The sequence below is a fragment of the Pholcus phalangioides genome, unplaced genomic scaffold (genome assembly GCF_987345545.1).
Source record: "Pholcus phalangioides strain wild (caught in Gottingen) unplaced genomic scaffold, Ppha-v1.0 ptg000024l_1, whole genome shotgun sequence".
NCBI lineage: Eukaryota > Metazoa > Arthropoda > Arachnida > Araneae > Pholcidae > Pholcus > Pholcus phalangioides.
The window spans coordinates 25,445,006-25,461,233 of NW_028301616.1; the positions used below are offsets into that span (position 1 = coordinate 25,445,006).

Consider the following 16,228-nt stretch of genomic DNA (forward strand, 5'->3'; position numbering starts at 1 on the left):
CGAATGTACATCAATCTGGGGATGCCAATATAGTGGGCGAAGCTAACATGTTATAACCCTTTATAGATGTTATAATTAGTAGTAGCGCTTTTTCACACGCTACATGGTGAGAAAAAGCGTCAATCTTAAAATATAGCGTTCGAACTTGGCTCCTTACGGGGTTGAATATTTCAGTTCATTTATAAACAACGCCAACCCACTACAGCAAGCCAAATTCACTTTCATTGGATGTTTGGCGTGTAATTGATAGTTACGAAACCGCCACGTCACAAAAATTCTCAACGTTATAACTCCCTAATGATTGGTCAAATCAAAAAAACTGGAAAAACTTTTTCACATTAGTATTGCACAAAGAATCACGTGTGTAATTATTGGACGGTATGTATGATATGGCTGTATATATGATACGTATTTTGGTCGACACATTTCATGGTTCCGAACGTGTTCGTCTGATGGTACCTAATGGATTTCTTGGTGCGTACCACAATGACAGATGACACCAATCAGTAATAATTGACGGTATCCATGGAGATTTGTACTTCTTTCGGGGAAGAGGATGGATCTCGTGGCTCAAGGTCGCTGGGCGTTTGTTTTGTTTCGACGACCCAGTTCTGATTCTTCGTTGTTCCAAACACGAGGAATACGATCGAAGTGACGAGTGCTATGACGGCCGAAATGATGAATACGAAAGCCCACTGTTTCCTTGATTGCTGCAATGACAGATTAAAATAAATCAAACGACACACGTTGCAATAGATTTATCAAAAAGAACAAAAGATATAATGGATCCGATAAAGGGGCAGGTGTGAAGAGTGCGATCGTCAAATAATTGGGGCCGCCGCAAAACTGGATTCCAGAGCGTCGAATTCTTACAACATTTCGACTTCAGTTCGTAGCTTTGAAATTCGATCAATTTATAGATTTTTTCACACGAAAAATATGTGTCTTACATCTTATTGGCGGAGAGAGCTATGGGGACAAGAACACATGCCGCCACCTGTATGAATAGATCTCTGATATTGAATAGATCCTTGATTTTTTTTAGGGGAAGCAAAGTTAAGGCATTTAGCTGGCTACTTATATTGGTTCTCGGAGAGAAAAGAGGTTATAGTTCAAAACCGTGTAAAGGACTGTGGTTGGTCTTCTTGTCTGGACTCTCTTAACGCATGGGCCCCACCTGGGCATGACACGGACCCCAAAACCGGAATTCTTTCAGCCGGACTTTGAGCAGCTGTGCGGTCGAGTAGCGATTCCCACGGTGAGGACCTGGGTTCGAACCTCGCCGGCGTCAGTGGTGGGCTGCTAGAGCTGGTTTCCCGTGGTTCCCAACTTTGATGTGGGAATGCGAGCAGGTCTCCTAAAGTCTCGCCAGAGAGAGCAACAGACCTACTACAATGCTACAAATATTCAACCATTACATTTCACTCGTAGCATCAAAAATAGATGGTTGCACTAATTATGTTCACGCACAACAATAGGTACGCGCTCAAACTGTTGGGTACACAAGCACACTTCTGGCACAACTCATTCGGTATTCAGTTAGCGATGGACCGGAACTGTGTTCGGTTCGAAAGAAAAAAAGAAAGCCTGGTTTTGTAGGAGAGCCTGGAACGCTCCTGCGTTTACTGAATCAGAGAAGAGGAAAAACACAAAACACCGGCCCACTCCAGCACGGCCCGATGGACTCAAGTGCAAAGGAGTTATTTTGATCATTTTTGTCGCACCACGGTCATTTTTTGCACACGAGGACTAATTAGACCGGGACCTACAATTTATTGCCGATTCCGAACGGCAGGCGTGTTTTTTATACTCATCGGGAGGTTGGTATGCTAACCCCTCGATATGGGACTCCTTGCGGTAGCAATCTTTTCTGTGGCCATGTGGCCGTTTCTGTTGTACCCCTGTGTCAGGAAAGTTTTCTGACAAGCACGAACCGGGTATCGAACTCGCGACACCTCTAGACATCCTTTGGTACTTTAGTCGAGCGCCTTATCGACCGGGCTATCGCGCCCAAGAGTTAAAATAAAAAAAAAAAAAATTTGACACGATTCCGTCACGGCCTTTTGCAACCTCTTTGTAAATTTTCGGTAATTCTTTTCACGCAGACGCTGCCAATACATGACAATGCTGCCATCTATCGTAGAGTAAGCTGAATAAAGAAAGGAGACGATAATTTTCTCAACTTTAAAATACAATGCTGCTAGCTGTGGAATAAAATGCCAAATAAATGACATAAAAATTGTTTTCATCACTGCATTCCATGCTGCAATTTATAGTACGTATGATACAGAAAAATTGGTGATTATTAAATGTGCGATTCTGGAATAAAGGATTTCATAATTAATTAATATACGAGTATAGCTATTTCATACAGAGGTCTAAATTATGAATTTTACCTCTTCTTGGACGAGGGCTCCGACAACAGCTGGTGATATGAAACCTGACAACTCCCCAATGCAATTCGCTATACCCATCAGAGTACCTGTTGGTAACAAGGTAAAAGAAAAATCGGAATACGCTTGAAACCAATGCGTTTTAATGAAAAATTCGACAATCATTTCGAGCGAGTGATCGATCATTACCTGCGTACTCAGGTGAGAGATCGAGATGATTCATCATGTACCCGCACTCGGCGAGTCCACCAAGACCGATCAGGATCATGAACGCGGTCATGCGAATCACGTCCCAATTACAATCCATGAAGCATACCAGCAAAAGACCAGCAATGACGGTGAAGTTTCCTGCGAAGAATACAGACGAAATATTAAACACAAAAATCACACGAAATATTCAACAGTTTTCTGAAGTTAACGTGCCGCCATCTGTTGTCTGACAAAGACGTCTCAAAAATGCTTCAGCACCAGAGTATAAAACGTGCAATAAAACAGTTATTACGTAATTCAAAGCTATCGAATGATTGAAAATAATATAATTTTAATTGATGCTCATGAAGTTTACGCACCAACAGTGTTGTAAAACTTCCTGGAGAATTCTGTGCTACAAATCCTCCTCCGTATAGTGATGTCGGCAATTAAGGCACCTACGACGCTGGATACCATTTGTAGAAAGTACGGCATAGCTGACATGAAACCATTCTGCGAATGACGAAAAATAGTCAACTTGAATTATAGAAATACCAGCCAATGGCTCAACTTATTGTGATAGTAAAAATCTGAATATATGCTTATTAACCATTCGTATCCCTATTCCCAGTATGGTGTCCATAAACGTCGGTAAATCGACCAGAAGAGTGGCAAAGTACCAATTATGACCGAACTGAGTGGCTACCAGAGCCCAAAACGGCGTCGATTTCAATATCCTCATCCATGGTATCGGCGGTAGCTACAATCATAACGAGAAAACATTTATTTATTACGGTGGGGGGTTTCATAACAGGGGCAGATATATACGTTTGAAATCATCCATCTGGAATTCCCCTTCGAACCTTACCTTTTTATCACATTCGACTGTTTGATTGCATTTGATGTAGACAAGCTCTCTCGTTGAAATGAGCTTATGCTTCGAAGGGGAATCGGCGACGATAAGCATCCATAGGACGAACCAAATGCAACCAGCCCATCCTTGACAAGAAAGGAGAAAAAAAGTGAGGTTTTTTTTCAGAAAAATACATCAAAAAAGGAAGGGACGTTATACCAGGGAGGCTGGACAAATCTATTTAACGGCACGCCCGGAGCATGTGGAAATTTCGACCGGGTGTGTATTTTTTCGCCCACGTGACCGACACGAGCATTTATAAATAAGTAAAACATTTCCGGTTTTTTCAATATTTTCATCGACAATGATGCAAGTATTCCTACGACCCCATGCATGGATACATGGATTGCGCGCTTACCCGGATCGCAAGAGAACTGACGTTGGATACTCGGCGGAGACCAATAGACTTTTCTCTCCGAGTTCACCTCGACATAATTTATCCAGGAAAAAGGGATCTTTCCTTGAAAAACACACAATGTAATGGAACTGATAATAATAATTTGATATCACGTAACAATGGGTGCGATTAAGGCTGATAACCTACCCGTTTGAGATTTATACACATTCGAATACATTATATATATGTCTCTCTTTACTGATACGCAACCCCTTGGCCAAAGTGGATCTGACTTTCACCTCCACCAGACGAACAAAAAAAAGATAAATTTCAGGCTTCCAGGCTAAATAATAGATCAATTCAGTACTGCCACATCACAAATAAACTTACCGAACACGAAGAAAGCTGATGGCCATCCACCGAATAAGTCTGAATCGCACAGCACTCCGGATATGGCCATCCCTGCCATGGTCCCTACGCCTATGCCATTGTAAACGATAGACGTCAGGAAGACTTTCTCGGGATCCGGCAACCACCGACCCAGCATGGAGTGCATAGCCGGCATCGTGACACCCTTCATTGAGAAACGACATCGCAATTTTGTGGTTTCAGAGAAGACGTCCATTTTTGTTTTCAATCAGCAGTTCGGAAATATTTATGATGAGCCAGACTTACCTGAGCTAGTCCGAGTGCAGCCCTTACAGCTATCATCAACCCGACACCCGATCGAGCTGCCAGAGGCGTCAGCATGTTGAGTAGCGAACATACGAGTATCCCGACACCGAATACGATCTTTCCACCGTAGATCTCTGCTAATCTTCCTCCTGGTATCTGTGAAGCGCAGTATCCGTAGTAGAAAGCTCCGAGAATGACGCCCTGGACCTGCGGTGACCAGTTGAACTCGGATACCTAGAACAAAAACAGGAACGCTTCAGCCATTCTTGTCAGAACCTTTTTTTCAAAGCGAGTGCAACTCCGGTCTATCGTCATGGGCAATTTACTACCGATTGAGTTGTACAGGAAGTGTGCGTATGTGAGAGTGTATACAGTGTTGTGTGTGAATTTTTATTGGTGCCATCTATATTCCAAATTCTGAGTGAAGTGTAATGATTGAATATTTGCACTGTTGTAGGCCTGTTGCTCTCTGTGGCGAAATTTTTCAACTGAGAGATCGGCTCGAATTTCTGCCTTGAAGTTGGGAACTACAGAAAACCAACTTCAGCCGACCACTACTGTGACAGTGGTGGGGTTTGAACCCGGTCCTCGCGATGCCAGTTTGTCAGAACCCGCAGCATAAAAAATAAATCCTTTTATAAAACTTGACAGATGCAGCCAATAAGCTTATCAGTTGCGTTTGTTAGAATGTAATCGGTAAGCTTATTGGTACATTTTTCAAGATTTATAAAAGAACATTTTAAAACTTTTTATAGTGTTAAATGTATAAAGCCAACGCCGACATTACACAAAAAAGATCAGCGAACGTAACCGATATATCCATCGCATTTTTCCACAACTTTGGATATTCCGACCTGTTTTCATAGAAATATTTAGTTATTATCAATGAAGCTCTTCTTAAATTCGTAATCTTAACTGAAATCTCGAGGAAAAAGGGGGACCTTCATTCTCTCTCTCGCATTCAAGTCCGTAAACTTGTTTTCCGTAAAATACATTTCAAGTCACTGCGAATTGGAGTAGCAGTTTATTTCTCGCCCATAAGCAATGTCTTCCCATATTTGGCAGCTTTTTTGGCGAGAATTGGCAGTGACCTAAATTTCGCCACGCTTGTGATTCAAATTTCCCGTATTAACTTTTGAATGAAATTTTGTCAGTTTAATTATTAAATACTCTCACGATGTTTTCCTGGTGGATATAATTTCAAGTTCAACGCTACGCTTTCAAGGAAGTAGGTTTACCAGGCTCACGCCTGAAAGTCAAACTTGGCGCATTTATTCAGTTCGCATTTCTCTCACGAAAAATAAATCTCAAACTCACTTACATGTCTCGCCTGCCGATCGTCTCCGATAACTTCTTCGAGAGTTGCATTCTTCGTCGGGCATTCGTCACGTGACGACACCGTCATCGCTCTGCCGTCGCCATGGTGGGAAGCGGTGCCATTCACCATCGCCACGATGGCAACGCTTAGGTTTACCCTTAAGGCGAAGATAATGCAATAACCCACGAAGCTCATGAAGGCGAAGATGTATCGCACGCCTCTCACAGCTTTCAAATAACAAAATCAGTGGTTATTATTGAGGGAAATCAATGCATACATTATGGTAAATAAGATAAGAAAAAGATGCCCATAAAAAATATGGATATCAAACACGTATAGCAAAAACCCAAAGGACATACATCACGGAAAACGACTAATAATTAATACTATATAATGCACTACTACTACTAAACCAGACACGCACACATTCGTCCATATTCCTCTGCGGAACTTCTAACGAATTGGTACATGTTGGAATGTGTGTGTACGAATAGTGAACCTTCCGTGAAGTTTGTTTTTGTGTAATGCTTGTTATGTGTAGTGCTGCCATCTGCAATCAATTTTTTAAACTATGAGTTTTTTCTCAACTCGTAATGAGTGAAGTTGAATGAATGAATAATTATACTGTTGTAGCCCTGTTCCACTCTGCGGCACTGCTCTATGGGGCCATTCAAGTATTACATAAGCAGATTTTTGACCCCCCCCCGTAGGCAAAATTTCGTCAGCAGCTTAGAATACTTCATATCTTCAAAAAGGGGTGGTTGATGACGTAAGCAATCTTCAAACCCCCCCCCCTCGACTTTATCATCAAAAGTCAGCAAATCCGAACCCCCCTCCCCCCCTCGATGCTGACGTAATACTTGAATGGCCCCTATATAATGCACTGCCCATAAAAAGATTATTGTTGTCTTAATCTAAGTATGGATAGCTTCTCGATTTTTCGCGGTTAAATGATAGTTCATTATATCAGGGTATAATTTGTTAAATAGGAGTTTGTTATAATGGGGGTGTGATTTTATACACAAAAACTCGTAAAAATTCGTTAAATCAAAGAATTTTTTAAATGAGAGTTCGTTATATCGGAATACGACTGTAAAATTTTGTTAAATAGGAGTTCATTATATCGAGGTGCGATCGTAAAATTTGTTAAATAGTTTGTTATAACGATGTCTGGTTGCAGAATTCGTCAAATAGGAGTAAATTATAGGAGTTATTTCTCGGGGATGGTTAGAAAATTTGTTTAGTCAGAGTTGATTATATCCAGTTCAGACTGCGGCTCACAAGTACGGTCATCTAAATAATACCTTAAATCACGGCAATGGGACCGATTTACCACGTTTGCCAATACAAAATGGTGATTATGCATAATAATCGACAAAAGTGATGAATTTAGAACGATTTATCGTGCTTACACCTACGACGCTTGAATATTATTCATAAACACCTGCAAAAGTGTGGGAAATTTATCAAACTGACCAAAATGATAGGCGATTATGCATAATCACCGGATTTTACCACAATTGCCGTAACATATACACAATCGATGAATCGGAAAGGCAAATAAAAATTTCAAATCTACGCACCCATTTCCACGGAACTTATTTGAGTTTCGCGTCCGTTGTCACCGGTGACAGCGTTTCCTCGACGTAACTTGATCAATGACTACACATCGATCACACACACACATCAGGCAAAACACAAAGCACACGCAATGTGCTTGCCGCATAACATGGCAAAAACATTACCGAAAACTAAAACACAAATGCGGCTCAAATTCCACATTATCCTCTCTACAGGATTAATAATTTCAAGAAAACCATAAATTGTTCACGCTCTTATCTTCTCCGCAGCGGGACATTATTGATGGCATAAATCACATTTTACATTCGTCCTTGCTTTTCTTCTCCATAAAAATGTTGTCCCCTAATTGTTTCTCTTTTATCCTTATTCTAGCGATAATATACAAAGGGGAGTGGAATCTAGTGTTGTACAGAGTGGTCTATGTCGATAGCGAAAGTTCATCGGGGAAGAAACCAGCTAACAAATAAAATCTTTAATGTAAGCAAATTTGAGTAAACAATAAAAAACAACGTGGTTTTGAAATGAAATTTCTAGGCAGTAAGAAAAATATTTTGTCTGGACTGTACACATCAAATATTATAGAAAACCGTTTACTAGATGTCCTTATCATATCCGGGCTCCTGCTGCCCGGAACTGTTCTACTTAAATATGCTGAAGCTGCTGTTTTTACAATCAGTTTTGTTTTCGAGTTGTTCCCAATGTTATCCTGGTTCTCATCATTATAAACAATCGATACTCTATAACAAGCTGCCTACGATTCACAGATGCAAATTTCTAATGGCTATTGGCATCTTTGTTTACGCAATCTTAAGCAATGGGAAGGTTGATGATCGTTGGTCACCTTTTTTTTTGCTTCGGTTGAGAAAAATTGTTGATATTTTTCTACGCTCCTATCTACGCGCCATCCGATATCTTAAAAAAAATAAGACTTTTTTTTAAGGATTATTTTGAAGGATTGTTGTTGCGATAGTCAAGTCGGGAGAAAATAGGATTCTGTACAGTCGATCCCGTTCAGAACGTTTTTCAGCTTAGTGGAAAACTAGACTAATTTTCGTGAAATTAGTTTCCCTACATTAATAATGTGTTATATTTACATCAGCGTACTTTTTCACATTTCTTTTTTCATGTAAAGAAACGAAAATGGTGATTGTGTGTGTGTGTGTGCTGGCTATTAACCATTGCGTGAATACGAAAGACAGGGATTTTAAAATTATTTGGATTAATTATTTTTCCTCATATAGAATCGACTGAAAACAGGTTTCTTTTTTTTTTTTAAAGGATTAGACACAATAATAATTTTAACATTTTTTTTCCTTTGTTTTCTGTCACTGTCGAAAAACAGCGTGCAGAGCATAACTGCCCTTACCGCTGTTCAAATACACAAGGTTGATCGAAGTTGTCTCTGAATAGGGAGACCAACAGATAAGAACTAGAGAAAAAGTTCACAATTGAGTAACCTAACAAAAGGTTACTTTTTTTTTTTCTTCTTGTAGTCTTATTCAAATTCACCGCATTAGATCGATTCCAAAAAATGAATCTTCCCATAGTGGTGGTATAGACCAGTGGTTCTCAACCGGGGGACATATGGCCCCCTAGTGGTACTGGGATACTTCGAGGGGGCCATGGTAGAAAATGGAGAAAGGGGCCATGACAGGTGGTTTGGCTACAGAGAGCGGAGAAGAAAAATTAAGGTGTGAAGAAATAAAGCTTTTATATTAGTGACTATACACTTACAAAATCCAACAAAACCACCCATAAAACCAGGGCCGTCTTAGGGCATGGGCCCACCCGGCCCTCACCGCCTACATTTTAGAGCAGGTTCCCTAGAATGGGGTTTTTCGCAGACCCCTGGCTAGATTTTTCACAGAAACCCCACCCTTTATATTAAAATATAGAGTGAAAAAACAAAAAATGAGGAAAATCAGATCGGGCTCCGGCTGCAGCTCTGTCAGTCCCACTCTTGTGAGAGGTCATGCCTACGGGGGTCTCATGTCCATAAGTGACCCCCCACCCCTATGATATTTTGTATAGTATAATAAGTTTTGAAAATAAGTAGGGAATGTGTAGGCTGTTTATTTCTGACTAAGTATGGGACTATATAGTCCTCCTACCACGAGATGAGATTTGGCTACGGCACGTCATATCACGTCAAACGATTTTATTTGATCCTAGAAGGACATGCCAATCGTGAAAGCTCAGTCACTGATGAACTTTTCTCGATGTGCAATCGTTTTACCAAAAAAAAAAAAAAGAAATTGAATAAAATCATCCGACGTGACGTGACATGACGCAGCGAAAATTCATCTCGTGGTCGGAGGACTATACCACAGCATCGCTTTGCCTAAGGGGCCCATGATGTTGAGACGGTCCTTGATAGAACTCGGATTAGAGGGAAGCTCAATAAATTCTAGACCAGTGGTCTGGAGGCCAATCTTATTCACTGAAAAAATCAATTCGTTATACGTATAAAGGATCTTGCTTCAAGATGAGGGTCGAAGACTCTGGGTAAGACAGGGGAGCCACGAGAAAAAAAATATGGTTCAAAGGGGGCCACGGGCAAAAAAAGGTTAAGAAACGCTGGTATAGACGACCGCATACAACAAAGGAATAAACGACTGTCTTTCTCACCCACCTCTGGATCTATCGATACAAAATCAAGCCGCAAAAGATGAAGACATGGACACGAAACAAACAACTTCACAGCGCTTTTCAGACTCCAGCATCAAGTAGCATTTGAATGCGGAGAATTTTTTCCGGCACAAACTATATCCCGTATAAAAAAACCTGTAAATATTTAATGGAATAACAAAAATAATTGCTTCTTATTAATCCCTACATGTACCGCAATGTTTGTTAATAAATTAAAAACAATTTAAGAAAAACCTATGGTTGGTGTAAAACTGTGTCTTATAATCCTTATAGAAATTTCCCGCTTATAACGTTTTTAGTTACGGTTTCGTGAAAAACGTTATGAATGGGATCGACTGTATAACGTACTGCTGGCAGATAGTAGATGTCTAAAATTCTAAGAAATTCAATTTCGGTACTAAATGTTGGTTTTTTCCCCCCACACAGGTTATGAAACTGGGCAATGGAACCCATTATTCATTTATTTTAAACTCACACAACAGGCATATTCCCAATTATAGTGGAGTGAAAACAAAAAGAACAGAAACAGCACGCGTTGGAGTACAGAAAGCCAAAGAATGATACGAAAAAATAACAATAAAGTTGAATGCAAATAAATACAATGCGGAAAATATGTACATAGATGCAAGGAGGAAAAAAAATCATGTCAAAACATCTTCAACAACATGATAACGTTCACACCTGAAGCAGCGAATTATTAAATATAATTATTACGGTAAATGGGATAAATTGGTAATTATGCATACTTAGAAATCATCTAAGTGAGTTTGATAAAAATTTATCATTTTTACTAGCGAATATGCATTATACGTTGGTAAATATGTTGCATTATATGTTGGTAAATTTGATAAATACTAAAAGAATTATCACTTTTACCGGAGATTATGCATAATACCCACGCACACAAGCGTCGTTGGTAAATTTGATAAGTATTGTACTTGGAATTTATCGTCTTTGTCTGTGATTATGCATAAATAATACCCTAGTATAATTTTTGAATTTGATATAAGTTATGTATAAAAAAATATTCCAAAGTGAGTGTAGTATGTGTGATGAATAGTCGGACCCCGATGTAATGATAACAAATTTTACGATCGCACCCGATATAATGTTACGATACATGTACTGCGGATGTATATTTACAGTGTTATATGCGTAGTTAATAGGGACATTGAGATTCTTTTTCTAAGGCTGAACCCATAGTGAGTGGACTACGAAATATGGGAGTGCTTAATGGCGACCAGTGACGAAAACAATTGTATTTTTTGTTCTATACTTCACACAGACTCGAGCAGCGAGACAAAGAAGAGAAAGAGGCCAATCAACGAAGCGTGCGACTTAAACAATCCGATTTGTTTTTGCATCGATGTTTTGACTTTCTCTGTTTGCTGATTGGTAAGTTCCCCCCCCCCCCTTCTGTGGAAGCATCACCATCGTCACACCGTTACATTTCAGAACGCCTCCGGCCATCCTGTCTATTCTCTTCCTCTCTTAGGGGACATCGATGCTGATCTCGATGTATTTTCTCTTTTGAAATCGCTCTCTTTGTTCCACTCCCCAGTATGTGTTCGGCCTTACTATGCGCGAACGTCACTTCCTCCACCCCCTATGCATTGATCGTACGAATTCAGAGGATTGAGCATTAAACTCTAAATGACAATCATTAGAGCAACCATATAAATATCAGTACCATTACTAGTAGAGACACAATTTACATCTCAAAAGTTTTTTTGTCACTCATAGTGGCACTATTATTACAAACACCTTCTGAAGTTTGAGCATCACACATCTAATTATATTTATTTGTGCTACAATATATGTCAGAATTATCACCGCTAGAAACACAATTTTCGTCCAAAAATTTTGTGGCATTCAAGGTGGCACAATCACTGATTATACTTTCTGAGATTTGAGCATTACACGCTAAATGACGACCATTAGTACCACCGTGTTTGTCGGTGTCACTAACAGAAGAAACACCATGTTTATCCAAAGATTCAGCGTCCTCCAGAGAGGCACAACCGTTAGTAACTACTGAGGTTTGAGTATGACACACACCAAATGGCAACCACTATTTGAATTTGGAATAAAAGGAAACACTATTTTCATACAAAATTTTTTGACCTCTCTCAACGCATTTTGCTTTATGCGTTTTACTAATTACTGGCAGTTTACCATCTGTTTGAAAGCGAAAGCTTTTTTGAAGCCACTAGCCAGTTTATGTATACAATCAACACCATCCAAATTATTGAAAAATGCGACAGCTTCAATTACTGATTTAAGGGATATATTTCTCCATTCGATGGCTCTGCCAGGTACTCGACATACACTGAAATTACATCCACACACACACACACACACACACACACACACACACACAATGACTCTCTAATAACTTCACAATCCTCAACAAAACCATCATTGCCTGCATCATATTGAGATCGAATACAGGGGAAAAAAAAAATTTCCGCGAAGGTTTCGAGACCTCTCCTTTTATCATCGTGAGCATTTTCTGCAAGCCTGCGAACTACTGTCAAAATTTGAGCCCTGTCAGTCCGATCTGAATAGATACAGCAGAGCGGCATGACTCAGTTGAAAAAAAATCGAGAACTTACCCCCAACGAGAATCACATCTATGGGTCAGGGTTTTTACCCTGGGCAAGAAAGACCCTACGACCAAAACAAACCCCGGGAAAAGCTGTCAGTAACTTGAAAACAACTGCTGACTGTTGAAGCAACCAGATCGTTGATCCGCGATGATACGCAAAATCTTGTATCTATGAGACGAAAACACCCGTCATGATACTGACGATGCGAAAACACGCTAATCACGGAGCGAGAACTGTTGCGACTAGTCGATCCGGAGGCCAATGACATTGCCGTTTACTGCGGAATCATTGGAGACTATTAAGAATTAAAAAAAAAATATATGGAAAATATAAAACTTAATGAAAGAATAATTAAAGGGATTAATAAAAGACGTATTCACACCGAATTCCAGAAATAATGTCGAAATTAGTGATTTTTGATTAGAAGCCTTCAATAATTTGGAGATACTATTATTGCCTAAACATTACAATAATCGATGGCGTACCCATCGACAACACATTACACGACCCTCGTAACAAATTAGAGAATGTAGATGGATGCAGTACTGTCCCCTGTAATATACAGGGTGTCCCATAAATTCATAAATAGTTTGAAAAATCACGAAGATTGAAGGAATTGGAAATTTTTTGAATGCGGTTTTTGAATAAGTGTTGCGACGTCCACGTAGTAGGAAAAAGAGCGCGCCTGCGTGATGGAGGAACTGGGCTTGAGTTTGCCGCCCAAACCAGACAGACACGCGGTCCGCTCGCTTATAAACACTCCCTAAATTTCTAGCTACATTGTAGAAATTTAGCGCATCCTGATTGGCCGAAATGAGGGATTAACCATTACGTCACTCATGGTGAAATTATTGCTGGCGACGTTTAACAATAGATAGATTCAATTGTGTTCAAATCCGATACCCACCGTTGGAGTAATACGTTGGAGTATAGTACGGGACACGTAGTAGGAATTGTAATTACACGGTCCGCTCATATCAATGTAATACGTTCCTGTAGATTCTGTTACGTTAGTTTCTATAACTAACGACAGACAGTTTATATAACTAACACAACAGAATCTAAAAGAACGTATTACATTGATATGAGCGGACCGCGTAATTAATGTTTAGTTGTGTTTGAATTGTGAAGGAAGTGTTGCCTCTTTCCTTCTACAACATTAGTTATTCTCACGGGAAAGGGGGGGGGGGGGAGGGAGAATTTTCATGGTGCAAAAAATAGTTGGTTTAAATTTTGTCAATAGAGGGCGCTTCATAAAAGCAAATATCACTAGAGATGTACTAATCAGAGATCTGTAAAATGGCATGGTGTATATGATTAACCGCTCATTTCAGAATTTTTCTATTACTGCGCAAGCATAAGGTTTCATTTCGATGTTGACCATTGGTGGATAAAGCACTTTACCTCATTGATAATAATGAATTTGCTTTACCTCAGGCATGAATCACAGGCTGAAGCTTTACGGACGTTTCGGACACGGAAGGGATTCAAGAAAATTTTTTCCCCGCGGAATTATGCAATTTGCTATCGACGAAAATTCAAACTAATTTTTTTTTCTGCAACAAATTTCCAACTCCTTTCGCACTTTTATGAATTTTCAAACTACGGAAATATTTATGACACCCTGTATGTAATTTCTTTTTTTGGCCAAGTTAGATATGTGACTGGATTCGATAATAACTATATGAACTGATAATGACTGAAATGAGATGAGTCAGAGCTATCGATATAGCAATGAATGGCAACACCACACAGTTAATAATTATTAAATTGATCATCGTAATTGCTTTAGTATCAGCTGAAATATTCGCATGAAGGGAATTTTTTTATAGATAATCAGACATTATTATAAATATTAGAAAAATTATAAATTATAATCGGAAAAAAAATTTATTTTCAATATAATTAATAACGCTAAAAATTAGGGATTATAATAATCCCGTGAGATTGAAGATCGATTAATTAATTAATCAATCAGACTAAGAATCGATAATGATAATCGGAAAGTAATACTTACCGCATGGTTTTTTCAACACACCTTTCAACGAGTCGACCATAATGCTTAAGAGGGGAAGAAAAAATTATTATTGAAACGTCTTTTCATTTCAATGATTCTTTCTACAAATAGACTTATCGTAATGAGCGCATGCGCGGTGAGGGTAAAAAATGAGCAGAATTTATATACCGTTAATTCAATGCAAATGCGATAATACGTATCGGCGGCACTGAAGAATTTTGCTTTCAGCGGAACAAATATTGATTTCAAATCATATTATATGTATATTCTGAACACATTTCAAGGCCAGCTTCGTGCAGGCGAATAATTAATTCTAGTGGCAACCAACTTCAGCGTTACGCAACTGGATAATGCATCTTGGAGACATAAGAGGATTTTTTTTTTTATGTCAATTCCGCTGACACCCGTCTCCTAATGACCGAATGCAAAAGGCCAATTATTTACTCATTAAATGATGACGGGGTTTCCGTCTCTCATGGAAACTCACTCTTAAATCACTCTGTTAAAGTCTTTTTTTTGTTGGTGGATTCATGATCTGATTGCAATTGATGAATCTCGTTTTTTTTCATGGAGTCGCACACAAGCCACAGATGTAATATTTCATGTGCGTGTAATGTACATTAATTTACGGAAGATGAACCGCTGTAACATTTTCAATGATGTTAAAGAAGGCGGGTGTGGGGGGAGACATAAAAATCCTATGTACAGGGTGCGGCAACTTCTCAAGATAGAGGAATTCTGAAAAAAAAAAAAAAAGTTAGTTTCAGATCGAAAATGCTAATTTGAAAATTAGATGACAGCATCCATTGACCTAGCATATCCAGACACACGTGCTGTTACTAAAAAATTTCGACGCCACTCGCCCCCTTTAGGGAGGCTGTGTTTGATTGTTCTTGTCGAACTTTCCTAGTGTAGTAATAATTGAGAGAGATTCATGAAGCAGAAAAAAATAGTTGAATTGCCGACCACCAGAGGTGAAAAAGTTGTGCTGTTTATTGAACTTTACATTTGCTCACGGTCCACATAGCGTATATACCAAGTTTCAATGGAATACGTCAGCCAGAGCGGGCGCTATATAGGTCTGAGTAGTTTCAGTATATTGCCCCGTCAGTATACTGACACTACTCCGACCGGCGTAGCGTCCGTTTTGGAGGACTTATTCAGCAAAGGAATTTAGTTGATTAGAGTGGGTTTTTCATTAACTAAAATGGTTAATTAAAGGTAAAATATGCATTTCGCCTCGCCTTTATTTTAATGTTATCTATGAATAAAGAAAATCTTGCTTAAAAATGGTTGAATAGTTTTCCACTTTGAATTTTATTCCAATCCCCTATTAAAATTCTTTAAAATTCTTTAAAATTCTTCTCCCTTTTGAATAAAATTCAAAGTGGAAAACTATTCAACCATTTTTAAGCAAGATTTTCTTTATTCATAGATAACATTAACATAAAGGCGAAATGCATATTTTACCCTTAATTAACCATTTTAGTTAATGAAAAACCCACTCTAATCAACTAAATTCCTTTGCTGATGTGTTGTTTCAATTA

The 16,228-nt window shown here is 39.0% G+C and overlaps 1 protein-coding gene across 1 annotated transcript in view; it reads right to left on the reverse strand.

Annotated features, from left to right (window-relative positions):
- Positions 1 to 16,228, reverse strand: part of LOC149069085 (uncharacterized) — a 49,858-nt gene that overhangs the window by 21,577 nt on the left and 12,053 nt on the right. Inside the window, exons 2-11 of the mRNA XM_089250344.1 lie at positions 14,682 to 14,725; positions 5,829 to 6,052; positions 4,508 to 4,741; positions 4,223 to 4,406; positions 3,451 to 3,581; positions 3,193 to 3,342; positions 2,963 to 3,095; positions 2,583 to 2,741; positions 2,397 to 2,482; positions 506 to 710 (exon numbers count right to left, since the gene is read on the reverse strand). Coding sequence (XP_089106470.1) covers positions 506 to 710; positions 2,397 to 2,482; positions 2,583 to 2,741; positions 2,963 to 3,095; positions 3,193 to 3,342; positions 3,451 to 3,581; positions 4,223 to 4,406; positions 4,508 to 4,741; positions 5,829 to 6,052; positions 14,682 to 14,725 — 1,550 coding nt within the window. The remainder of the gene's footprint in view (positions 1 to 505; positions 711 to 2,396; positions 2,483 to 2,582; positions 2,742 to 2,962; positions 3,096 to 3,192; positions 3,343 to 3,450; positions 3,582 to 4,222; positions 4,407 to 4,507; positions 4,742 to 5,828; positions 6,053 to 14,681; positions 14,726 to 16,228) is intronic.